We start from the raw sequence: 27789 nt of genomic DNA on the forward strand, positions 1-27789 counted from the left end.
TGTATTGATGTCACTGTGCTGGATGTGGGCCAAGCATCCGAAGGGCAGTGAGTTGGTTAACATGATAATCACGTTGCATCCTAGTCTCTCCATATGACAGAGCTTCTTTCCATTCCTGTTCATGGTGCTGCCACATTTTTCTCTAAAGGCGAATGTGACTTAAGCAAAGTGGCAGAAGGGAAACCGGCTAGTCAGAGTTCATCAGGGAGAGGAGATAGCTGTGGTGTAAAACAGTAATATTTGTGATGATAAAACATCAGGAGCAACTCCCACCACTGCTGGATCCAGTCTGTTTGGTCTGATAAAACTTTTAAGACTGGGAACTCCAATAAGCAACAGGAGTGCTGAAAAATTAATATCCAGTGAGGGTCAAGAAGTTTTGGGGTAGCAGGGACTTCCGTGTCCAAGCCAACAAAAAAAAAGGGATGACTGCCATATCACCAAGAGGTGGTGGCTCTTCTTTGAGAGCCGCAGCAGCTGGAGAATGTGCAGCTGGCTGCAGGCGGTGTTTAACAGCTGGTTTAGCATCCAGCCCTACTGAAGGGCAGAGCTGTCCTCATGCCATGGGAGTTATTTGAGTTCCCAGCATGATTTCATGCTCCTGTCAAGGATTAGAGCAGTGTGAGGCCTCTGCCATTCTGTGGGGGCACAGTAGGACAAAGAAGATGGTACAAAATTGAGAGCCAAGGTAGAGGTTTTATCCAAAGTCCCTTTAGATTGGTGGAAATCCTTCCACTGATGGCAGTGGCCTCAGGATCAAATCATGAATCTTAGCATCTTGCCTTGAACAAACATGAATCTATTTTAATCCTAAGAATTTGCCAGCATTACCAGCCCTGAAATGAACTCTGGAGTGTCCACTGCACCTGCTTCTTCTGGGTTTGTGCAGGCTGAATTGGGTGGTGTTGCTCTGACCTCCATGGGACAAGGTCTCTCAGTTGCTACATCCTGGGAGTGGGCTTAGGCTCATGGAGACTTGCTTCTGGCTACTTTTCAAATTTCTTGGTCACAGCTTGGTCATGAACAAGCAGAGCATAAGAAAGGAAGAGGGCTGTGATGCACCTATCCAATTTCTTCATTGCAAAAATGACATGAACCAGCAATTCTTTGCTATTGAATTGGATGTTGTACTTTAATGGAGAATATAGTAACATCGCTCATGCCATACATTTCCCATCATCAGTATGAAATAGAATACTGATTGATATGATCAGTATTTGACTGGCAAAGCTGTAATATCACCAGCTCAACCAGAAGCACTTTTGACTCAGTGGCAGAATCCTTTCTTAATGTAGCTATACAATACTTCAAAAATATTTGCAGTGAATTTATTTCCAGTTGGATCTAAATCCTCCAGCAAACTCTAAATTTATTACCTCTGTCGTGCGCAAAATACCTTCTTTATACCTCATATCAGCTTCCTTTCAAACCAGGTGGTACTTAGAGTTTATGGCATACTACATTATAGTCACTTACCATCATACATATTATGTTCTTCCATGGCTGTAAATGTTAAAGGACACCTTTCTGCCCTACTTGAAAGGAGGGGGAGAGCAGAAAACACATGTATTAGCAAAATTGCTGTCATTTTTTTCATCACATCAAGGTTGAAATAACCAATCCATTAAAAGAGGGGTAATACATCATTCATTATTTGCTGCTTGCTATGGCAAGCCACTGGCTCAGCACATACAGACTTATGGATTTGGTATGTGGAAAGCTGTAATGAATGTGCAGTTGTGTTGTGATAAGCAAAATTGATGCTAATATTTACTGCTCTATGCAACTGCTATGTATCAACTGTTTCCCCCTCCCTTCTTTTTTGCCCCCCTCTGTACTTGCAAGCAAATGTTCCAGCCATTTAATTTCCACCCCGATTATCACTCAGTAGCAAGCTAGTCAGCAGGGGCTCCTACCCTGTAGAGGACAGAAACCCTCAGGTTTGCCATGCCACCGTGCCCTCGTCTTTGGCTGCTGTTGTGCCTGTGAGTGAGGGCAGTTCTGTGTACTTCACTCTCCACCTATTATTTTAATCAAAATATATTGGATCAGCTGGAGGATATCTTGCTGTGCAAAGCAACAGTGAAACCTGGTATCAAATGCTTCAAACATATGTAACAACATAATATCTTACTCTGGTGTATAGAGATTATATTTCTTATTTTTATATCTAGAAAGACACAAAAAAGTGTATGTAGTAGGTAGGTAGATAGATAAGATAGACAGACAGATCCGTTACTATATTCTTAAAAAGCCAGCTGGTTGCAGCATCCCATAGTAAGACCCTTTATTTAGGCCCCTGCCCCACTTTGGGTGGGAGGAGGTCAGGACACCATGGGGACACAACAGGCTCCATCCTTGTGCACCCAGGAGTAACCCTTCTGCAGCTTCATAAGAAGGTTCCTTTGGCAAATCCTGGAAAGGCAGTGATGGGCTGGGCAGCACAACTGATGTAAAGGCTTGGGTGACTTTCCATGTGTTCGCTGATGTTCCTTGCATGCAGCTTCTGAGGTTCCTTTTGAAATAAAACAGAAATGTCCACATGATGTCTGGTTCTTCACGCTCACCTGTCTGTAGACACAACAGGGCGTGCTTGTGGCTTGGTGTTTATAGTTTCTGGACTCATTAACTACATGTTCAGGAAGTGGATCCATAAAACTAATGATGCATCAGTACTCCCTATGGTGCAGACATCATTCCTGTACTCTTATTTTTGCAGTATGGACAGCAAGAGCACACTCCAGGGTTTGTTGTGGCCAGAACATAGAGCTTCATACACATCCCGGCAGTTGAGCCTATACTAAATGACCTGCCCACTGGAAAGGCTGAAAGTAACACAGGATAACCTGCCCACTGAATGTAACTTTTTTCATATTCAGTACAACAAAATCTTGCCTATTCTCTATTGGGATATATCCATCAGCCCTGCTGACTGCCTGTCTCTTCTGCTCCTCCCTAACATCTATCTGATCTGGTTTTTTTAATTGTTGCTTCTACTGCATTATATCATTATTTTTGGGGTTTGAAATGTTTTTCTAATCAAATTTCCCTGTTTTCCTGAATGCTGAGTTGCAGAAGCTTTATAACTACCATTATCCTATTATTTTTAAATAAGAATGCTGTATGCTCACTGAAGCAGCAAACTTCATCTTAATTTTTCTGTCCACCTCTCAGCATTCCCATGTCAGCCACACTAGGGAAATGGGGGTTGCGTGCATGCACCTTGGAGACAAATCCCCATAAAACATGCAAACACTGTCATCCATTTCTAAAGAGGAACAGCTTCACTATTACACTTGGTTTCTCAAAATAGCCAAAAGGTAATGGGTCCTAATCTGCCCTCAGCTCTGCTTCTGCAACCCCTGTGATTTCAGTGTGTTGCAAGTGCCTCATGGACAGGCAGATCCTGCTTCCCCTTGTGTCTTGTTATGCCCTGATCATCATCAGAGCACCAGGGTGAGACTGAACCTGATGGGGAAGCCTGATGGCACAGGGGGACTATGCAAGCTTTTTGTCTTAGGAGCATGAAGCAAAAATGGCAGAGCAGGCACCTGGGTCCTTGAGAATCTGCTGTCTTCTGCCCACAGCACTTGCCCTTGATCACTGTAAAAAATGTATTTCAGCATCTCAACATCCCTTCCTTCTAGATCTAGATGTGGGCATTTGTGTCTCGGTATTTCTATATCTGCCAGGAGAGCTTGAGCAGGAGCAAAACAAGTCATTCATGGCTCACTAGAGCAGTGAGTGGTTGCAGCTTTTGACAGCGTGACAAGTGAGTAATAATATGTTTTCACATGTGGCCCCATGTGATATCCTCAATGTCTTCATGCTGTCCCAGGGAATGACATGTGAAATGGAGTAGTTACATGGTGTTTCATAACCACTGCCTTTGGCTAAGGATGTGCATACAGTTAGGCTGGTCAGAAGGTTTTCCAGTGCAAATAATTTTTAGCTAAAAAGGACTAGAGCTAAACCAGCTTTTTTTGTTTGTCTGTGTATCTTGCATGCAGCAAAACAAGGTGTTTTTTAAGCAGGAGACTCGAATTCCTGCTTGAACCTTCCATTATGAGCATTTGGAGTTGGGGCTTTTACTTCCAGTGGCTAGAACTTCTAAAAATCTCATTTGCTCTTACCAAAGCTGCAGAAGACAAGCACGGGTACAAGTGTTCATCGGAGAATGAGCCAATGACTACAATGTCCCTGCAATGCCTAATACAGTGAAGGCCCCTCATCCAATCAATGTGTCTCAATGTGAAAGGCATAAATATATCAGATGATGATTGCTGTGGGTTTACCCTGGCCATGTTCTAGGCACCCACTAAAATCATTAAGAGCTGGGAGAAGTCACACAGGCAAAACAAAACTCAACGTGAGAATGGTATTAAAATTTATTACTAACAGGATAAGAGCTAAAGAGTGAGAAATAGAACAGCCTTGAAAACACTTTTCACCCACCCCTCCTTCCTTCCATGTTCTCCCTCCTCCCCCCCAAACATTAGTGCAGGGAAAGAAGTCCACCCCTAGGGCAACAGGTCTTCCAAATCTGCTATCGCGTAGGTCACGCTTCCATGGCGTGCTGGGGGTCTCTGCACCTCGATGGTCCTTCATGGGCTGCAGGGGGACAACCTGCCTCACTACGATCTTCACCATGGATTACAGGAGAACCAAAGCTCTGAGTCCTTCCCCTGTTCCGTGGGGTCCCTCCCATGGGAATAAGTCCTTGATGGACCTCTCCAACATGGGTCCACCTCCCCCCACCCCGGGCCGCAGGTCTTCCATATCTACTGTCCCGAAGGTCATTCCTCCATGGGGTGCAGGGGGTCTCTGCACCCCAGTGGTTTTTCATAGGATGCAGTCCTTCACGGAGGGTGAGCTGTACCAACACGAGTTCCCCACAGGGCCACGAGTCCTAACCTGCTCCGGCATGGGCTTTCCTCTCCATGGGCCACAAGTCTCTTGACCCTCCTGGGCCTTCCGCGGAGGGTAACGGCCTTCTCCCATGCATCCATCTGCTCCATCATGGGCTTCTCACGGGGCGGGCCCAGGGACTGCAGGGTCGCTTCTCTCCAGGCTGGGTGCCGCGTGGCCCATGCCTGCCTGCTGTCACCCACCCCCCCTGCCATGGTGGGGGAGGCAACAGGGCCGCCTGGGAGCTTTGGTCAGCTCTTTCCTGGATGGAATTTCTTCTGCACGACAAGTTTTTTCTTAAATATGTTATCACAGAGGCGTTACTAAAACTTCTGATTGGCTCTCCTCCTTGGGCCGCACCAGGAAGTCTGCCCTGGGGCCATCCATCATCAGCTCCAGGGGGGGAAAAAACACATAAGCCCACGCCAGTGATAAAACCTCTGGGCAGTCTTTGCAAGTGCAGTTCTGGCTGTGGTCTAGGCTGCAAGGTTCAGCTTGAAAGATGGGGCTGCCAAAGCAGGTGCTGAGCAAGGATCTGGGTGAAGTCTTGCAAACATTCACAATAGTCATCGTAGCAGGGTTCCTGTCTGTCAGACACAAGAAAAGGATTAAAATTACCCTGAACAGCCTATGATTATCTCATGTTGAGAGCAAAAATGTCCTTTCTAGGAAAGAAGAAAGGCACGCTCCCACTCAGGAGCGTGTAGGTTCTTCCAAAGCTAATTTATGATGGAGACGTGGGAATTGTTAATTACTCCTGTGGAAACAAACCACTGTTACAGCTTCAGACAGTTTTCTGTTTCCAGGCTTTCTGACAGTTTTCACTTGTTCCTAATTTTATCAAGAAAGTTCCTTGTGGGGTGGCAGTGTACTTCTCAGGTTTGGCCTCAGCCTAAAGGTGAATATTTCAAGAACTCTCAGCAAAATCAGCCCAGCTGTTTCTATGATGTGTGGGTGTGAAGAGAAACCAGCTATTCCTATTTGTTCCGGTTGCAGCTTCTCTGACCTCATAACTCAAGAACAGCTGACGCTAGGAAATTTGAACTCAGCTTGTTTTATAGACCTCGGTGATGAAGGAGAAAACAGTTCATGTCTGAAGAAAATCAATTCAATATTTCTAGAGTTGGGAGCAATTAGAGTAGAAGGCCAGGTTTTACTTTGAAATACAGCAGCACAGCTCCACTGAAATGCCAGTCTGAAGGTAGAACTCATCCTGGCACAGTTTGTACATATTGATGAAGAATTTCATTTTTCCTAGAATGTTAAACAGAGGTTGAAGAGAAATCTCAGATTTATTCTGCATGAAAGGCCCGGTTCCAGCTCTGATGCCAAATATGAATCAAAGTATAAATAATATGCATTCAGCACGGAGTAAATATCTCAGCCGTGTCAATGGGAGGTTTGTGCAATGATCAGAAATAGGATTTTGCCATGTATAGCAATTAACTTTTGCAGATAACATTATTCTGAACATATTTCTTATATCCAGTATTGCTAGGTAAGAAATTTGCCATTTTCCACTCCTGTTTTTCTCTGTTCCCCTTTTTCCTTTTTCTGTCTTTCTCCCTACTCCCTGTCTTGGGGTATCTCCTTTGTCCTGCCTTCCTTGTTTCCTTCCTTATAGCAATGCTCTAAGCCTACTATCTGTAGGGTTGTCCCTAATATCTTCCCCATTCCAGGGAGTAGTAAAGAGTTAATACTGGCATTTAAGTGTTGGTTTGGGGCTTTGACTTGACATGTTGGTGGCAGTAGAAAGAGACAAACTTTCAAGTCTTAGAAACTCAGAACACAAGTATGGATTACATCTCATCAAAATGTTGAGGGATTGGTCACGTAAATCCATTGAGTGGGTTTGCATCAGCCTTTCTGTCAAGCTGAGCACTTGCATGAAATTCCACATAAAATTCCACCAAATCTGCCCCTTCATCTTCAAATAAGCTTCTTGACCTAAACAAAATAACTATAAACTGCAAATCGTTAAAAGGAACAGACATATTAAAACCCCTTAAACACATAGCATGTTTTCAAAAAGTGGATTTTTCCAGCCCCTGCCCTGCCTGTTACTGGATTGTCACATGCTGTATTAGAAAAACTGCAAATGAACAGCAGTTATGAAATCAAGCCTTCCTACTCCTAAGCCTTCAAAAGAAGCCTCCCCAAATGGCCTGACATCTCTTGACACAATTCTCTATTTGGTCTGACAGTCATGTCCCTCGGCAAGGCCCTCTGGGTCTAGCTGAGGTCAATTTGCCAGCCAGGGCTCTCATCCATCCAGTTCAAGAGGATTCTACCTCTTGTGATTTGGAGTCAGAGCACTCAATTCTTCCACCTCAGCTGAGTGTCGGTCATCATGACATATATTTGCAGTTAAGCAAATGAGATTGTGGCCTCATTTTGCGTGAGGAGGCATCTTTTTAAATTGATTTTATCTCCATAAGCTGTATGCCATGCATACATGGTAGAAAATTTTGCTGTACATAGAGATGATGCTTCCATTCCATATGAGTCAATTTTGCTCAAGGTCTAGACGTAACAGAGACTAACAAGGAGCTTTGCATGTCTGGATTTATATCTCCTCTCCCAGCAGAAACACTTCAGACTCACCTCAGTATGCTCCATCTAATCCATGGTATTGTCTTCCTTGGGCAGACTGTGTCAATAGCTTGTTCTAATTTCCAACAAATGAAATACCTTGATATATTTACTGCAAGAGGAGCCTAGATCTAAACTGTAATGGATTACATTTTTTTCTGATTTGTTTATTGATAAAAAGATGAACAAAAAGAACCCCATGAAATATAAATGTGTATGTTAATTAGAAGTAACACTGATATGCCCAGCCTTATTCCCCCACAACTGCTGCTATAATGTGTCTGTGCCTGTGGGTACACAGGAGGGACAGCTTGTCAGTCCAAAGATTTCATCTTTGAACAAGAAGACTCTTCAGCATAATCATACACACAACACAGGAAAACATGTAAATGTACCCCACCAGGAGCCTGCTAGGAAGGGATTTACATAGCTGCCATCAGCAACTCTTATTCTGTGGAGGGTGAGTTTGATCATATTCATACCTGAGAACAAATGAATGAATGGGTGATTCATTTTTTTAAACAGAGATTACAATTGATCATTTTGTCCTACCATCTAAAAATATGACTCCCTTTCTCCCTTCCCCTTCTGTCCTCCCTTTCCTCCTCCACCTTGCAATTATTGTGTATTTTTTAAGGCTAGTAGCTCAGCAGGGCTGTCTCAGGAGGGAGTTGTAGGGAGAAGCATGCACTGACATGATCCTGTTAGTAAACCGTGCCACCATGATGAACCTGGAGCTTTGGAGGGATCAGTCTGCACTGATGGCTCAAAGGGTGTTATAAAAACAGTGTGAAACAATGGAGTGCTCTTGGCCTTGCAGCTGTCCAGATACAGAGCCAGCCCCAGGATGGCTCCAGCTTGGCAGCGCTTTTTGGGTTTCAGTACGATCAGACATCTCACATGAGCTGAGCCTGCAAGACAGTCAAGCGTGTGTGGTTGCCTGGGCCATGAATTGAAAATGAGGGGCTAGGTGGGGCCTGCTCACCCAAGTTCTGCTGCAGGAAAAGCCAAATGAACCTCTTCCTTCCATCCATCCATTCATCCATCCATGTGACTGGAGAGCTGCGTTCCAGTGGCTTTGTACCTCTGTCTTTTGTGGATAATTGAACACCCTCTAGAATTAAAAAGCTTCCATGGAATCACACAAGAAAAATTTTAGCCTGTTGTAGAAAAAGATCTGAATATTTATTAAAACTCAAAGGATTTTGAAGAATAATTTCTTCAGCAACCTGCTGGTTTCATCCCTGCTAAGCTTTCCCCGTATTTTTCTCCCAGACCCTCATATGGGCTGCATGCATTAGGAAAGCCCTAATGCTATGTACATCTGGTGCCTGGCCCCAGAGCTTGTGATGCCCCCTCTTTTTCACTGGACAGTTGTTGTTCTGGAGCCACAAAGGGAGCAAGATTTAAAATGTTTCCCTTTCAAGCAGAAGTGAAGCACAGCAACTCTCTGCAAAGTGACTCAGCCTGACCTTGGGCACGTCTCTTTTTCTGCCGTTCCAGAAACAAGAGGCAGAGCTCTCCAGCTGCACCCTTTCCCCTTCCTTCCCATGCCTGTCCCACACTCCCCTCAAAGTCTACAATTGGCAGGAAGATAGAGCTATTAAGATAACTCAGTGCTATGCAGACAGCCGTCTTATATCAGAGTGGTCTTGTTGAGGGAGGTCATGCTCTCCCTGTGCCTCCAGAGCCTCTCTGTGGGTGAGTGGGCAATAAAGAATCTGAAAATCTCCTGCTCAGGTTAAAGGATGGTATCAGATGTTTTGCTTTCCAACAATTCCACATAAAAAATAAATACCTCTTTTGTTTTCAGGTTTCATTTTTAAAACAGCTTGTAAGAATTATCATCATATTCACTTTTTAACCATGCACTGTCAAGAGTGCAGAGGTGAAAGCATGTTCGTGTCCAGCCACTCCCAAGACCCCAGTGAGTGAGTAGAGACAGCACTGTCTCTGTTTCAATTCAGGGCTGAGCCCTCCATTGCTCCTTCTCCTGTCTTCTGGAAATATCACATCTGGACTGACTCCAAACCTGAAAAATTTTAGCCCTGTTAAATAATCATTGTGACAGTTATGTGTCTCTTAAAACCACAGGCTTATTAGAGAACCATAATTTTGGTCAGTGCCTTAGGTACATTCTTCCTTTTTGCCCTCCTTTCAGTCCTTTTCTAAGCTATTCCACATACATATTTAACATGTGCCAAAGATTTTTACGTATAAAAAGAGGGAAAGTTTGGAAACAGCATTGGATAAGTTAGGTAATATGATGTAATTTCAAGGAATAAGTCTGGATATTTTTTTCCTCCTACATGGTACATGTCACGTAGCTTGGAAGATCAGTTAGTGCCTTGGACACATCCACGGTAGCTAGATGATTTTTCAAGGGACATGCTGAAAAAATAAAGTAGCCAAGCTTGAACCCAGTGCACAGAGTTATACAGCCTTTGACTGCAGTTAGTTATTAAACCCAAAGATGAATCTGACTGTAGAAATTAAAAATGTGTCACAAAACCCCCTGTAAAGTGCCCAATGCACTGCTGATAAATATGGAACATTTGTGTCTTGCTAAATGTATTTTTTCATAATTACCAGTATACGGATTTGTATTTTTGAAAGCCCTAACAGTGGGTCTCCTGTGATGGATGCACAATAAAAAAGGACTAATTGGAAGCATTAATTTAGACAGAGGCAGAAGTTGACACGGGGCTCTGTGTAAGAGATGCTTTATATTACCATAGCAAGTACAAAGTGTTTGCCTGTAATTTGCAAGCTCAAATCACACCACCTTCACAAACAAATTGTTGAAAACTGTTGCCGTGCCATTTTTTCCTCTTTTTGTTTTATTATACTCCTGATAAATATCTTGGACCCAAGGTCATCTTAAGGAAATAGTTGTAATGCAATAGAAACATTGCTGTAGGTGCTGCTGTGTTTCTGGCAATGTAATTGACAGTGAATGAGCATGCAGGAGCAGCTCCCAGCAGGGACACTTTTGAATAAATATACAGTAAGTAAGCACAGCAGATTGGGAGACTGATGTATCTGCGTAAGGAGCTGTGTGCTGTAGGTACCCTCAAAACTCTTCTGTGAGAGCAGAAGTACATGTCCATTTTGCCGCTCCCCCTGCTTTATCCGCTTGCTCCCATCTCAGTCCCAGTTCAGTAAAGTGTGATCATGTGTGATACTTCTGGCACATGGGTGATGCCTCCAACGTCAGATGGAAGCAGCTCTTGTTCCAGTGCCTTGCTGAGGCAGCGTTCAGAACAGGAAGCTGGATTCTGATTGCACCAAGATACAACCTGAGGCAGTTTTCTTATTATCTGGATTCTGATTGCACCAAGATACAACCTTAGGCAGTTTTCTTATTATCTGGGGGATTTCAGTCACTGGCCTTACTTCATGCCAGATCACTTGTTTGTAGCCACTATATACAAGTTACTGTTTGTGAATAATCTTGGGCTAAACAGCTGTTTTCCACATCTTCGGAATGCAAGTATTTGAGTTTTATTTAAATCTCCTATTTGACTGGAACACTGATTTCCAAAAAACTAGGTAAAAGGGGAAATTAAGCACCTAAGCACCAAAACAAGGTTGTGCTAAGCTGTCATGATGGCTTCAGGTGGCCCACCCAGCACCCAGATTTGAAGACAACAAAAAATGAGCCTTTCCACTCCTTTGACTACTCCTTCCAGTTCTTAATTGCCATTGATCTTCAAATTATTTCTTACTTCTAATTTGGTCATTGGTCTTCAGCTCCCAAACGTGTTTTACTTCTGTGAGTTCCTTTATTGTGTCCTGTGTTCTCCTCTCAGAATCATTTGTATGTTGAATTTTCTTACTAATTGCAGAGGAGTTGTCCTGGATTTACACTGCTGCAGTAGAACCCACCATCAGTTCCGGGGGTCTTTTCTTGACGCTGCTATCAATGGTCGTGGAATTGGTCCCTCATTCAAGCCTTCTGGTTTTTATTTCCATCCAGTCCTTTCAGCTCATATTGAACAGGGCTGAAATTCCTTCAGAATTCCTTCTTTATCTTCAGATTGTGTCCTTTGTATAATGCTTCTTGATATTCCTTCCTCTTGGTGTCCTGACCTTTACTAAGGCTGTCGCTAATATATTCTCTTAGCCATGGTAGTTAATGCTAATGCAAGGATTAATGTTCTCCTGCAGCTTTAACACTGATATGCCACACTTAGTGCTCTGTCTTCAAACAAAATTGCATTCTGATATTGCACTTTACTGTGGGAATAATTTTGCTGTTTGGGTACAATGACAGCTGAGAATGCTTAAAAAGAGAGAGAGAGAGAGAAAATGTAATAAGGCAAAAGCGTGACAAGACACTTATGTCAGTATTATCATTGCATTTCACAGGAGTGTAACATCTGACTGCCACACAGCTCTTCCAGCATCTGTCTGTTGAGGACCAAGAGTGATGTTTAATTGTAGCTCATTCAAAGTGCTTGAACAGAAAGTTCTTTGCTTGTCAACAGCTCTGCTGTGCCCTAGTTTCAAGGTTATGTTTTCTATATTAATAAATTAAGTCCAGACCAAGGAAAGCCTGGAACAGAGCAGTGTAAGCAGTAAAAACATGTTATTATCTATTTCAGAGATGAATTTGTCTTTCCAAGCACACCTCTGGGTATGTTCACACTTGCATTGTTTCTAAGGAAACAACTCACAGCTGTGTTGGCGGTTTGTTGCCAATGCGCCAGGAAATCTCAAGCCCTCCCTGGGACCCAGGCAGTCACACATATCAAGGACAGTGCAGTGAAGCCAGGTGCTACCACTGATGTAGGCACTGACACTACCAAAAAATCGAATGTTCCCATTCCATGGCTGGCATTTCTGCCCTTCCAAGAGAAAACAATCAGTACCCCTCAAGAGCAGAGCAGTTGGATCATGGGGCTAGAGACACATCACACAGCAAAGCATCAGGACAAGCACCTCAGGACTTTGCTGCTGCGATGCTTTTTTGGCACGGGACATCCAGGCTATCCGTGTGCTATAAAGGCAGAGGTGTCTGAGCGCTTGGTGCTCTCAGCATCCATCCAAGGTTGCTGTGCAGCATTGCACAGTTGCTGGGCTCTTGGAGGGAAGACGGCGCAGGGGAGAGGTAGAACAGCCACTCTCTACTTTGCCTGCTTATTCCAGCCCTATCAGCAGTAGCTGAAGAGTAAGTACTGCACTTTGGGAACTATGTTATAGCCTGACTGAAATAAAATGAGGCTCCCAGCGTAGCTGCTGGAGGGAGAAGGAGAGAGATAAGATGTCCACATCATATCACCAACAACATAACTGGTATTAACGAAACAGAAGTCAAGGATGAATGAGCATTGAGGCTGAGCTAACTTTCATATCAAGAGAAGATCCCTGAAGGGCTGTGTGCTGACAGGGCAACATGGAAAAGCTGGTACATTTAATCTCTTCACAAGGACTGTTCTGTGAATAATCAGAAGTTGTTAGGGTTGTCAGTCCAATTTCCTTCCAAAATAAAATTTAAGCGTGGAGGTAATGACATTTCAGGAAGGGGTAAAGTAAATTCTCTCCTCAATATAAATAGTGGCAGGTCTAACCAGAAAAGAAAGACGAATAAAATATCTTAACCTGTAAAGTACTGTGCAAATAATGCTGCAATAGGGGGTATGCTCATTATTATTACTATAATTCCAAAGAGTTATTCAGTGTTGATCGTGTGAAGAAGCGCGTATGACAGTGCCAGCCTGTCACATTTAAGGCAGGATGAAACTCTAATGATCTGAGTCCACTATGAACACTTAAATCATTGAATGTAAATGATGTTTCAGATATACAGTATGTTCCTGTGAAAAGACAAGATCAACACATGTTCAAAATAGCATTCCAAAAAATAGCAAACACATGTTGGTAGTGCATTTTTTATTTCTTTTTAATGGAAATGAGCATTTAAAAAGAGACCATCCACACATAAAGGCAAAACATTTTACTTTGTCGTGTAACTGCATTCATGCTGAATAAGAAATATGAATTGCAGAAATGAATTAACTGCAGAGTTGATAGAGCATATTTTTATAAAGTGAGCTCCTCTTCCTAACTTCAGATGTATTTCCATTTGAATTACTGATCCTCTGACTAATCAAATATGCTGTGTCACTATGTCATCTCACCCTTCTGTTCTTTGTGTATGATATTGCTTATCTTCACCTCTTGAATCTTATTCAGAAGCAATAACACTGAGTGAAATATAAGCAGTGGAGTCCTGCTCTCATTAGCAGAAATTATATCCAGCTTATGCTGTGACCTTACTTATAAGTATATATGATTTACTGTACCAAGTTGGACCATCATTCCTTGCAGACCAATACCCAGCTTCAAAGGATGGCAAAAAATCCATATTTCAATACCTGTGCAATCTTGCAGTTCACCTAATGGAGCAAAAACAACATTCTTCATCTCTGCATTGAGCAGCTGATATTTTGAAGAAGGGAACTTGATCTTTCCCTTTTTATCTTTGCATGTCCTAATGCAACATGCACCTCTGACACTCTAGAGTTTCAGGCGTGCACCTCCATTTGTTTGCAGGCTGTGGAGGGGCTTTGTTGACCCCCTTGGGCCATACGTAGATTTTCTTGAAGAGTAGTTCAAAGAGTAGCCACCCATGTGGTTCAGTGCAGCTAGTCCATGACAAAATCCAAGTTAATTTGAAATCAGCTTTTTAACTAAAGCCAGGTTCAATTCAAGACAGCAAAGAGGCAGTACAAACTTTTGTTCCAGAAGCCAAAGGAAAGCTGTCACTACTCTGTAGGAAGGATGAACAGAAGTGGAAAGTAACAGCTCCCTTCTTTCCCCAGCAACCTTACATCCACTCCAAAGGCTTAGCTAGTGTAATCCAGCAGATAATAAGAGCAGCCTTTCTGGCTGATTTATGTGTAGCCTTACATCCTTGTGCTGTTCTTGCAGGAGAAAATCTGGACATGGAGACTCTTGCTCCCTATTATGTCCCAAGTCTACCTTGGGAGTTATTCCCATTCACATCTGACCCTTTGTATCCCCAAACCAGTCCCCAGTCCCCCTTACTGGAAATGCTGACTCCCTTGATTTTGACCTGGTTTTGTTCTCATTTGCACAAATGATGAACTGAGACAGTAAATAACTTGAACAAGCATCCCCCACATTTACTCATTCTGAGTCAGTGTCCCTTTTCTTTCAATTGGACAATGGTCAAAAAGTCAGATTAAAGCTTTCCTGCAGGTAAATATAATAATTACTTTCTAATTGTGCACTGCCTGCCCACATAACAAATCAGTGCAGGCTTCTCATTACCGTCTCTCATTGGAGATCCAGTAAAAGGATACCCAGGCACTTGGAAGTAATAATGTGTTTGAAGGGGGCATAAGTAATAAATCATCCAGATTACTTTCAGTGAACAGATGAAATGACAGAAATACCTTCAGGGTTTGTAGAAGTCAGTCAGCCTATGCACAACTATAGCATCCCTTCTGGCTGCAGTATGAACGTTTCTGTACCTGCAACTGGAGAATTTAAACACAGCTTTTGCAAGTAGAGGAAAAAAAAGTCTCCACTGTCAAAGCCAAGGGATCCACAAGTAGGGTGCTCTGCTCTGCCTCCTCACCACTTGTCCTACAGTATGTTACAATATTTGAAATCAGCCAGGATGAAGAGTTACTGGGAAAGACAGACAGTGGGATAGACAACCTGTTACTGTAAATGTTTCCTTAGAAAAGACAAGCTAAAAATGACTGTGCCATAATGAAAGAGTATCCTGAGTCTAGAATAAGCGTTCTTGATTGATAGGTAAGCTGGTGTTACTTAGAGCTGGAGGCTTAGTCTTGAAGAAATTAGGTTTGGAAAAGACATATAAACTGGTGCTGGAATCAAAAGCCTTTGACTTGGTTACCTCCAGCAGCAAGTGGGAGGTTTTTGAAAGGAGTGCAGCAGGCCTAGGAGCTGTGGTTTTTTTGGAAAAAGGTTTATGCATGAAGAAGTGGCTTCTACTTCCTCATGCTACCAGACATCTTGCCTTGCAGGGGTCAGGTGTAGCTGATCCGTAGCGTGCTGTTCTGTTGAGAGGCAATAGCTCCTAGTTTCAGCTGAATTTGTGTTTTCCCACTTACCCTCTAATACGAGAAAGAAAAATGCTTCCTAATCCATCCCCATGGAAAGGCTGTCAGGCCCTGCTCTTGTCTACTCTTTGTGCCAGTGAAGTGTTGCTGTATAAGGCTTGTTGTTTGGTGTTCTGTAGAAACTGGTTCTGAATGTCCAAAGCAGTGGAATTTCATCTCCTTGAAAGTATCACAATACAGGGACTACATTTTACCTTTTCAGACATCACTTTTATTTATCCCTTTAGGGTTTGCTTTATGATGATGCCATCTAAATACATAGAGGGATATGAAGTGGGATTCCTCTCAAGTAATTTTCATCACCTGAAGGCTGGACATTAAGTTAAAGCTCATCATCCTCAATGTTACCTCTTTTGCTAATGGCAAGAGAGGAGCCTCTCTGGGGTACCAGTCAGCCTGTGGGTGGGTCAATTGCCTGCCAGAGCCTCAGATACCTTAGGCTAAGCATGTAGCTTTTACATATCTGAAGTTACTCACTGGGGAGTTTTCAGAAACCTTTTCAAGATGGCTTTGAATCCTTCTTTCCCCTTTTTATCGCTGCTTGTGAAATGGATACCCTTGCTTGAGTTAGCATCAGTAACACCAACTACATCCTCTCTTTGGCAAGATCCTATTTTAAGCTTTTCATCAGAGGCCACAGCTATTTGTGTCATTGTCAAAACTCTTCAAAAGGTCTGGTGACATTGATGGTAGGTCTCTTAGAAGCCAAAGGTTCTGCAGTAACATAAATAGGATCAGCAGCACTAAGTGCAGGTGAAAGAAAAGCCAGCTGCACATCCTTTCTGTCTCCCTTGGCAACAACATCCTGCCAACAAAAACTGCTGCCAAGTAAAGGCTGGAAAGGAAGGGATGTGCATTTGCAAAGCTGGGGCTGGACAAGCTTTGTGTGAGGGGGGAGCTGTCAGACCAAGGAAGGCTCATGCGCTTTTAAAATTATTTTTGGTTTGTTCCATGTGTTTTTGGACAAGGGAGTGCACAGAGCCTCTGTCCTCATGAAGAGTTTTCATATTATGAAATTCCAAATGAAGTCTCTGCGTTTTGAGCCATATGTTTCCATCCATGACAGCACATAGGGAAGAAATCTGTGGTGAATTACTACTTACAGATGTGGCAAATCTTCCAGCAAAGGTTAAAATACGTGGCATGGTTCTCTTGTTACGCCAGCTGCAGCTTCGTGCTAAATCATTGTTTGAGCAGCAAGCTCTTAATCAGCCCTGAGTTCTAGAAACTGCTAAACAAGCTGATATTTGTAAGGACCAGGTTTGTGGGGGTTTTTTGTAATGCACTAAATATCTTTATCTAGAAAAACCTTCAGACAGGAAACAATAAGGGCAAAAAGTGAACTGCAAAGGGAGAAAAGGAGCATCATCACAAAAGTACAAAAACGCAAAGCAGAACTAAGGTTATTATTTGTACTCTGTCTTCCCATGTCCTCATGGCTGTGAAAACAGCATTTGTGTAACTGTGGGTAAAATGGGCTTGTGATATATGCACCTGCCTAGCCTTCCTGATAGGGACTTTCGTCTCGAAAAATCAGCACTGGAGTCACTGTCGGAGGCCCCGTAGTGCTGCCAAATCTCAAACCTATTGTCACAACATCATTTCTTTCTGATTTCACCGCAGCATCAGAAAAGAAGTCTGGTGGCAATATGCTTATATCCAAGGCCTGAAAAAAAATGAGGATGTTCGCACCTGCTATGATATTAGAGAGAAGAAGGAACTAGCTTTTCTCTCCAGAAAAATATTAGGAATTAATTTCATGAGGAGCCCATATCACAAACTGCTTGGGCTGTTACAGCACCCCTGGACGCAACAGGGACTCTGAAGCAAAAACTGAGTAGTGAGGATTGCACTCTGACTCCTGGGGGATTCCCACACCACTCAAGAAGCCCCCAACTTGTTGCTCTCTTAACATTTCCATGTGCCTTTTGAGGGATTGGTAGTTGGCTGCACAGGGCACATTTTTGTGCTCTTCAGGCAGCATGTTCTTCCAGACACCCAGCTGTGCCAAAGAGACAGAGAGAAACAGAAAAAGAAAAGAAGAAATGGAAGAAAGGAGTCAGGATTATGGCTTTAGGAATCACAGATCTGTGGACTTCTTTATGGTTACATATAGAAATCACCCATTCACCACTGAAGAGTGAAGAAATAAAATACGGAACATGCATTTTGATGCCAGGGAAGGAGAGAAGATAATCACTATTTCATTCCCTGTATTTTCCTCTGACAGGAATATTAATATCATTAGAGATAATTGAATGAAGTGGAAAGTCTGGTGGAGGTACAGAAGCAGGAGGTAGATCTGTAAAATCTATCCACACACAAAAAGCTGAACACTGCTCTGGAGGGAGGGCACTCAGCCTTGAAACAGGGACAGAACTGTCTCACAAGGGCGTGCAGCTGGGGTGCTTGTTGCTGTTTTGTTCCCAGAAAACGAGAACTGCCAGCAATTCTCTGGCATCTGAATAGACCCATGTCAGACAAACTGTATCTGGACTTGATGGGAAACCAAGCTGGAATACCAAGCAGCCCTTTGATCTGCTGGCAGAGAGGGAGACCGGCTCAGTAAGTAATCTTGCCTTGCAGTTGCAAAGGTACTCCATAAAGGAGTGAGCCCTCTCGCTGCACAGCCCTGCAAGACACGCCTGCCTGGGCTGTCTCTGTCCTCATTCCTCCAAACCAGTTCCAACAATAACAGCAACTCCTGCGTGCAGCTGCCTCATTAGAGAGAAGATGTATTTTTCCTTTTTCTACTGAGGGATGAATCTTCCAAATCTGTGTGATGTGAGCAGGTGAGGATGTCTGCTGACAAGTCCAAATGATATTTTCAGGTAAGTGCTTACCTAGAACAAGCAGCTACAGTCAGACTCTTTCTTTTTATTATCCTCCTCTCAGTAATTACTGTTGTCCTGGAGTCCCAGTAAGCCTTTTCACAAGCTTCAACAGCTCCAATATCTGTATATATTTAGCTGAGTAGGGGATCTGAACAATTTCTAGAGCACCTATTTCCATAATATCTGTGAGTCTCTAGTGCAGTGTGAGAATGTGGGACTTGCTCTGTGACCACACTACACTGTCCTTTTTGTATGACCCATTGTTTAACTCCCTGGAGGACCAGAAATTAATTTTAATTCAGACTCACTGTCTCGAAGTCTGTGATGTAAGTGCATCTTAAGGCAATAATAGTGTTCTGCAATATTTTTATACTGTTAACGGACTGGGGCATCTTGCCCCATGAAAACTGTATCTTCTGTTAATGTTGTTGCACAGGGAGTGTCAGCAAGTGCTGCTTAATTTGTGTTTGTATATGTGATTTCCAGAGCTTCTGATGATGATGTTTATGTTACTGCAAATAGAGCTGTTACTCTGTGTTTCTCATTCCCTGCATTTTACAAAATACTTTGTGTACTGAAGTTCAGGATGATCATTCCATCTAATACTTACATGGGAAAACAGACAATAACTTGTAAGTCAGTATCTGGGAGTTCTGGCATGACAAATAGACTGGCGGGGGGAAAAAATTTTCTATGCAGAGTAACCTACTTTTTCTTCCCTCTGTTCTACCACCAGTCATGGAGATTAAATTTGCTTAACTCTTTGTTTGTACAAATGCTGCTTTACTGTGAGTGAAAATTGTATTGCTTTGACAGACTACAAAGAAGTGACCGTAGTGAAAGTAAGAATACATACTTTCTGCACAGTTTCCATCTATTAAAGATTCATTTTGCCTGCTGTAACATTTTAGGTTTGCTTAGAGACACATGAGAAGTTAATAGTGTCGAGAAGAAAGCTTTTGTTACTACAATAACATCACTGTTGCTTTGAACAGGTTTTGCACAACCTTCTCTCACTATTAGTGAGACAAGACGGAAGCACGGAGAGGCTTCAGCATCCCGTACTCTGCCCATGTGCACCCAAGCCCTGGGTCTGTAGATAATGGGTCCTTTGTAGGACAGCTCCCGTTGCTTCCCTTGCCCACGGCAGTCTGAAATAATGAGTCCAGCAGTAGGTCTCTGCACAAAAAGCTCTTCCTGACTTCCTAGAGCAAAAATGTTTGCCAAGCACTGCTCAGGCTGGCTCTGTTTGTCTTGCTGCAAGGTCCAAGGTAGCAGAGGCCAGAAGGGGTCAAACACCAGACTGAGCTCATTGTGCATGTTCATTTGCTGTAGAAAATGTAAATGTGCAGCTCAAAAGTTTCCACTGTATCTCTGGCAATTAGGACTTGATCCAAAGCTCAATAAAGTCATTGGGAACCTTTCCACAGGCTTTAGATCAGGAATTACGTAAGTTTGTGTTGTTTAAAGGGGGTGCCCCAGGGACGCTGAACGCATGAGCTGACTCGACAGCCGCATGCCTGCTCTGCCATGTCATGCAAAAAATGCTGTTCTAGAAGTGCCCATGAAGTGTCCCGTGCAGCACCAGGCGATGTTAACTCCTAAGTGAGACCTTTTATTGTTGTCTTGTGCCAGGACGTGGATCCTGCTGGATGCTCCTGATGTCCTGAGATAAATCAAAGAACATAAGCTGCTGGGGCCTGAATCGATTTCTTTTTCTGTTTGGGAAGGATGCAGTTCTGCAGTTCTGTGTGCAAATAAAAGGGTCATGAGGAAGTTTCCAAATGGTAAAACCCTGAGGATTTCATAGTCTAGGAAAGCAAAATATTCCCAACTCCTGACTTTTCTGAGACTTGTTAAAGACATAAACCACGGTCTTTTAAAACATTTCCGTAAAGGAACTACTTTATTTTCTTCATATGCACAGCTGTACACACTGTTTCTGGATTGTTCATGGGAGTGTACCATTGGAAGAAGCACTGCAGGGAGATCCTGTTGAGATTTGAACCATTGCACCATGTTGTACCATGTTGTCGGGAAGGAGTTTTTATGGCTAAATGAACATCAGCACCCTTCTGTGCACACTCCGCTGTCACTCTGCTGTGCTTCATCCTTGGGTTAATTCATGTTAATGTACTTAATATTGCCTTCCAGGTGCACTGTGCACTATGCAGGACCACAGTTCACACCATAGAGATGTCAGGTCAATCAGCCTTCTTATTAGGGTTGAATGGTTTTAATGTAGCCATAATATTAAACTCCAAAAGCATGAATTTGACACACAACATTTAAAAGACAAAGTTTGTCCCCTTCTGATTCTGAGCTCCTGTACCTTAGAAACGGCTCCTTGTGAAGAAACTTAATTGTGTGAACTGACCTTTGAAAATATAATTATTATTATTTGTTATAATATGCTTACATCAGTCTATATTAACATTATGCCAGCAGATAGTAAGGACTGTCAGTCCTTACTCCAAAGGGCTCATGCTCTAACTAAGATTAACAGTAGGAGTCTTAGGCAGCCAAAAAAAAGGAAGATTTTGGCAAAGACATGCAAGGACTGCGCTTTGAACTAACTAAGAGCATTTGCTATGCACCATGTCACGTGGGATATCAAAATTTGGCCAGGGGAACCTGACAGCAACCAGAAGGTTTACTTTCAGTGTTGGTGGGATTGAGGGTGAGCTGAGGCACCGGGGTACAGTTGACATTGTACCCACCATGGCACTTTACTCAGTGTGGGTGCATTTGTGAAGCAGAGGTAGGAACTTTGAAGGGGTTGGTCAGATCAATTTCTGTGACAAATGCCTCCTGCACCTTAGTATTGAGAATATCATTTTCCTAGGCTTAAGCCAAAGTTGCCAATAAGGGCAGTCCAATATCAGAGACTTAAGTAAAAGTCCCAGTTTGTAAGACATTGCATATCCTCAAGTGATAGAAAAATAAGTGGAAGGTCTGGGCAATCAAGTCACTGCAAATCCAGCAGGCTTAGGTGTTGATGCAGAGCATCTGAAAATACCGATTCCAGCTTTACTTTTGCTTTCCAGTTGGCTTTTAATCAATTATAAAGCAAATAAATTCTGCTTAAAAGGGCTGGTAAAACCCACTGTGAAGTCCTTATTATCAGCTGTTTCTCCCTAGATATACATCACTGGCTATTTTTACAATTATCTACTATGCTGAATATTTTTTCAGTAGTTGGAGGCATAGATTAGCTCTGGTGGTCACTGAAGGAATTACTGTGGTCCATTCAACCCATAAAAAACCACATCCTAAGAAGCTGTAGCTTATGGGACCACGGTAGCTCTGCAGAGGCTGTTAAAGGGAGTCTGGCAGATGAGCAAAACCTGACTGCCACAGCCTGAGACAGCCAAAGTCATGGGGGTTATTATTTATTGTCAGGTAAATTACTCCTGTTGTAATATTTCCTATAAATATTTATTCATACTTTACAAGCCACCTAAAGGTACTAGCGAAATGCATCTGGTTTCCCGTGCCTGATGTGTGGTGACCTGCTACCACAACAGACTGCCCAGAGAGACTATAAATCTTTATAGCAGCAAGCCTCAGATTTATCAGTATTTCAAGAAGTAGAGATGGATATTAGGCAGGCTTTCAGCCAAAGACCCAGGTTTCTAACTCCAGGGCACAATATGCAGAAAAGCTGACAACTTCCTTATTCCTTAAGGAGTATCCCAGAGAAAAACATTAACCCAATAGAGATGTTTTGCTGTGTGTGAGGTATGAAAAAAAGAAGTTACATAAAAAACATCCAAAAATCCTAGCAGGCATTACAATCGTTACGATCTAGTATCTCATAAGATCTGCCAATACACTTTATCTTTTGTGCTCAGAACAGCAGGCCTGAAGTTTCCTGGAACATTATCTCCACACACCAAATCCAAAATAAATCGTCATCCTTTCCTCTTTGAATTTGTTTTGTGGCAGCAACTTATCTTGGCATGAAATATTAGCCATATGGACACTAGAATATCTGCTTTGACCTTGACCTCAGAATAAGTGCTGCCAAAAATGTGAGGATAACTCCTGCCTTTCGTTTCCAAGAGTGATGTTCCATGAGTATAGCCCAATCCATTCTCCTGGTTGCATCTCAGTGTACAGAATATGTGGGTTTTTTCTTTGACTAGGTGTTCTGCTAAGAGCATATTGTCTGTGGCTGGCTAGGAACTGGGAAGCAGTATCCCAGACGATGGTTTCTTTGGCAGAGATATTTATTTCAGAAATTAAAAACAAAGAGAGAGAGCTAATTTTAGCATCAGGCAATGGAAAGTGCATTACTTGTGATTGGCTCTCACTACATAATCTAGTCAGTGTTTTCATTCTCTGGATACTCTCCCAAGTAAAAGGAGGCTGCTAGGGGCAAGATAATGCAGATTTTGTTGGTTGCAGAGCTCTGCACCGTTCTGGTTCAGAAATTATGATTAGTGATCATAGGAGAATATTTAGCTGGATAAGAGGAGCAGGTACTGCTCCTTTGGTGAGTTTTTGCTACGTGTATTACACTGTTCACAAACAGGTATGAACGATGCCCAGGACTCAGAATAAACACCTTTCATGGCACTTGCATCTGCCCCACATGCAACAGAATCCTAGGACCCAGCAGACACTTAATCAGAGATCTTTCATTTTCCCAAGTCCGTCTTCCTTTTCCGCTGTGGCCCATAACAGATATCCTCATTTATAGTGTGGAAATAAATGGTATAATAATGCTCATGGAGAAAGCTGGCAAACCAGGAAGGGTAGAGAAGGGGGCAGGAAGGCACTCCACAGTCTTGGCTGGAAGTTGATCATTACCCAGCTTGGAGTCCTGCTGCTTTGACGAACTCATCTCCCTGGTTTGCTAAGACTGTGACAACATCTTTCACCTCAACACCGCTGGTTGAAATTCACACTAGTACAGTGCTAATGGTGCCATCTGATGATGCTCAGTGTACTGTGCAAAATGGATTTATTCCATGTGCTTCCTAGTGGGCAGAGATCCACATTACACTTGACAGCTTCAACATATGGAAACAGTGATGTGATTGATGTGGTCCCTGCAGGTCACGCTAACTCACGGTGTATTAGCCCTGCATCCCAGGGAGGCTTATGCAACTGCAGCTGCCCACCTCCATTTTCTGAACTAGGAATAAATGAAAGAATTGATGTTCCCAGTGGTGTGAATCTGGCACCTCGTGAAATGATGTGCACTACAGAGGGAGGCGGGAAGCAAATTTCACACAGTCCAACCCCACAGCACATGTGAACCAAAGACTGGTATATGGGTGTTAAGGGCAGTTGTGTTAGATTGAATCACACTCCCCCTAATCACAATGTTTTTTAAAATGTCTGTGATAGCTATGTTTACTTGTTAATTTTTAACACTTGGAGTGACTAGATTTTCCAAAGTTGCTAAGTAGAGGACAGCATGTATAACCTAGGAAGCCCTCTCATCAGACATCCCTTCTTGACCTAGTTTTCAGCAAGGCCTAAACAGCTGCTCTCTCAAAAAACAGATTGCTTCATGGCAGCCAAGACTGGAGGCAATCAAATTTAGGATTTTGCAGCCAAAGGAGTGAGTGGACAAAGGTTCCCCATAATGATATGGACATTTATCTGGAGACCTCCTGTCCACAATGAAAATGATTAAGTCTTTTGTTTCTACCCCTCCAGTGTAGGATGCTTTGTAGCTTCTACAGGGAAATCATCTGCCTATGGCACTTTAAAGCTGTCATGTGAGTCCATACTGCAAGCTCCTCTCTGTCTTTGCTGTAGAGATTCCCTGTAATCTTCCTGTTCCCACCTCATCACTCCCATGGCCATGGGGTCACTGCAGCTCCTGACAATTTGCCTTTCTCTTCCTGCTTTCACAGAGAAGCCAACAAAGTTGGATGCTAACTCTTCTGTCCTTTGGCAGAACGTGGAAGGTATTCCTTCCTGCCAGACATGCAAGCCATGCCATTCCCTGTCTGCTTGTCCCTCCATGGCGTCTCACCTTCTCTCTGTGTTTTTTCTTCAGGTGTTCTACTGATCTTGGCACTGACAGAAGAGCTGGTGTTTTCTGTTCAGGTACTGTCTCCCACTGTCTCCTCCTCTCAGGGCTTCCCGATGAACACTACCACTATCACAGCCATGGGAACAACACCTCACCACAAAGATCACCACACGGCAGAACCTCTTCCCACGTCTGCTCATGCCATTCCCCATCCCGTCAGCCTGGCGGAGAAAGCCCCTTTCACTGGGCAAAAGCAAGCGAGCGGCCCTCACATCGGCAAAAAGGAAGCATATCATTTATACAATCAGAGTGCTTTGTACTCAGGACAGTCTCACCCCAAGGGGAAAATATTCCAGGTGTTCAAAGGCAACTTCTCAGAGTCCTCAGAGCCTTACCTAAAGACGACCCTGCACTCTCCCTTTCCTACCCTGAGGAGCCCTTTCACAGACCACCCATTTCAGTCCCAGACCACAGCATCCAGTGATCCAAATGGCACGGGGCTGGCAAGAACTACACTCTCAGACCCTTCTCTCCACCACAACGCCTCCGCAACCCTTAGGGAAGCAGAGCGAGGGAACGGGGATGAGGTAGTGGTTCAGGAGGCAGATTTTACCACCACAACTGCTGGACCATCAACTGATCCTGAAGCAGTGTCGGTGCCTTTTAAACCCACCCACTACAACGTATGGGATATGCTGAGCAAAAACAACTCTTGGGTGACCTTGAATCTCAGTACAAATGTCCCTCTGTTTGCTGGCCCTGGATCCGCAACAGCAGCAGCTGGTCACTCGGTTCAGACCAGCTTTGACATCAGCGTCTCCTCCCAGGCAGCGGGAAACCCCAAGGGACCTGCTCCAACGCAGCACAGCACGGTGACTAACACGACCTTGCTAGGCAGTGCTCTCTCTGCAGCACCTGCCACGAGGTTGTCCAGCTCTATTTCCACGGCTGGCTCCACCGCCACTGGGAACTTCCTGAACAGACTGGTTCCTGCCGGGACCTGGAAACCAGGGGTGCAAGGAAACATCTCCCATGTCACCGAGGGAGACAAACCCCAGCACAGAGCAACCATCTGTCTCAGCAAAATGGACATTGCCTGGATCATTCTGGCTATCAGCGTACCTATATCCTCATGTTGTAAGTTAATTGCCACTTTATTTTGCTTTCTCTTTCCTTAAATTCAGATTTTGGCCCATGATTCAAGGACCAGCTGGAGTCCTAACAGAGGCAGGACAGCTTGAGATGGATGAGAAGCACAGGGATCACAATCACTGACCAAAGTTTGCTTAACTTCAAAATGCGGGGCTAAAATGTTACACTCAAAACATACTCGCTCTATTGCTGTTAAAAATCTTTTGGGGCCCTCCATTTGAGGGTGTAACACAAAGCTGAACAACTCTAGAAGGTGAAACAGCTTTACTCCAAGATGTATAAGATGGTGACCAAAAACTGTACAAGTCTTCAATCTAGGAATTAATATTTGCTGCCCTGGAATTGGATTAAAAAAGCTCACTGCTAACCCAAAGGATTAATAACAGCTCTAAAGACTAATACATTAGAAAACACCAGTTTTCCAATGCAGTAAAATATTTCATTGCAGGCAGTTCCTGAAGCGTCAGATTTAGAAGCCTGGTAACCAAAGTGCTGGTTTCCTCCATTTTAATTCCAACTTTGCAGCTGCTGAGGGAACAGGAAGAGTTTGAAACCCTGGCCTTCAGACACCAGGAGTCAGCCACCTGCAGGACCAGGGAAGGTTGGGTTCTCAGAGATGGCTCAGGGTCTTATCATTTGACTCAGTTACAAAAAACACATGAGAAATTATGAGAAAGCTTATGAGTGGATGCCAGGGTGTCCCATGCTTAACTGGATTGTATCAGCAAGGTGGGACAACATACTCTCTGGGGTTTCACTGTTGCAGGGTGTGATTATTCTAATCTGTCTGTAGTGAAACAAAACCAAATATTTCCCGTCTTTGCTGCCTGAGGAAACATAAAAGAGTAGTAGCCAACAATACTCAATACTAGTTCTGTGATTGTACTGAGGAAAAGGCTAGATGAGCTGCTGGAGTCAGACTCACACACAGCTTGCTCCTGCCGAAAAGGACAGTGCTGCTCTCTTCTGCCCTCTCTGAGGCATAGGCATCTGATCCTGCCCCTCTACTTATGCCTGGGCCTGACCTGACATGTTCCTGAGGCACTTTCAGATTGATAAGGTGGTCAAAAAATATTCACTTTGCTCTTTGTTACTTTCTGTCCACCCATTGAGCTGAATCAGCTCCCCACAGGGTCAGATGAGCACGAGACCTGGAGAGGATGAGGCTGCAGGGATGCAAACCTGGTGAGGGGGCCACACTAATCTTTTCAGCAGCTGCAAATTATTGGTTTGGGTCAGCATATCTGTTAGACTCACACCTCTGGGACCATCAGTTCTGCTGTTGCCAACGTGATTAAAACCACAAGTAAGAACAAACATAAACAATGGGCAATCAAAGAGAAACCAAAGCAGAAGTGTGCATACATACTTCTGTGAAAGATGGAGAGGAGAAACTGGGATATGGGAAGTCCATGGTGAGAAGCAGCAATATTTGATGACTTGATGAACTATGACTTGTCTATCAACCAGTAGAAATAGAGGACCAAATAAATTCTTCCAGGCATTATGTTTTGGGCCAATATTCAGAATATTCAGAAATATTCAGAATATTCAGAAATATTCAGAAAGAAAGCTGAGCTGGATAGAAAACATCCAAATACAAAATACAACACAAGCATAGGAAGCATAACCAGTGTGTAAACTGGTCTGTGCCTGCAGAGTACCTGCAGGTAATGACAGTTATTAACAACAACAAAAACAATAATAATAATAATTTGAAGAGTCTGCTAGCAGGATTTCTAACCCACTATTCTTTAAATAGTGGTGTTAACACTTTTCTTCTTGTCATATGCACCATAATGGTATGTGTTCATGTGACTGTCTATTCTGATTCTTGTATTCATAAGCTCCATTTTTTAAAAAGTCAAATGCTACTTTGAAAATTATCTGTACCAGCTCTAATGAGTGTTTCAATGATTCAAATATTTAAGTCCTTCCTTCAAGGCCGAATTCCTGAAGATGGTCTTCAGTGGGACTCTCATTATAAAAGATCTGGAGACCCTGAGATGTATTTCAGCGTTGAAATGAATGGTAGACAAGCATTCAAATGGGATTTTTTTGGGATCTGGCTGTAGTGCCTAGGAAATTGATTTCATCCAAAAATTATGCTGTTTAAACCATGCCATAAAAAGTGCTGTTGCACAGGCATAGGCTTTTCCTATAGAAGAAGACAAGTAAGATATAACAT

The 27789-nt window shown here is 43.2% G+C and overlaps 1 protein-coding gene across 4 annotated transcripts in view; it reads left to right on the forward strand.

The window, feature by feature from the left end:
* Positions 1-27789, forward strand: part of TMEM108 (transmembrane protein 108) — a 162565-nt gene that overhangs the window by 126270 nt on the left and 8506 nt on the right. For 3 of the 4 annotated variants that reach the window (XM_027748587.2, XM_039381564.1, XM_039381565.1), the window contains one exon: positions 24474-25586. In XM_027748587.2, the coding sequence (XP_027604388.1) occupies positions 24474-25586 (1113 nt within the window). Of the gene's footprint in view, positions 1-17656; positions 18452-24473; positions 25587-27789 lie in introns of those variants that run through there. The other variant, XM_027748592.2, reaches the window with a different exon arrangement.

The sequence above is a fragment of the Pipra filicauda genome, unplaced genomic scaffold (assembly GCF_003945595.2).
Source record: "Pipra filicauda isolate LSUMZ 115617 unplaced genomic scaffold, ASM394559v2 scaffold231_size1239837_pilon, whole genome shotgun sequence".
Taxonomy (NCBI): domain Eukaryota; kingdom Metazoa; phylum Chordata; class Aves; order Passeriformes; family Pipridae; genus Pipra; species Pipra filicauda.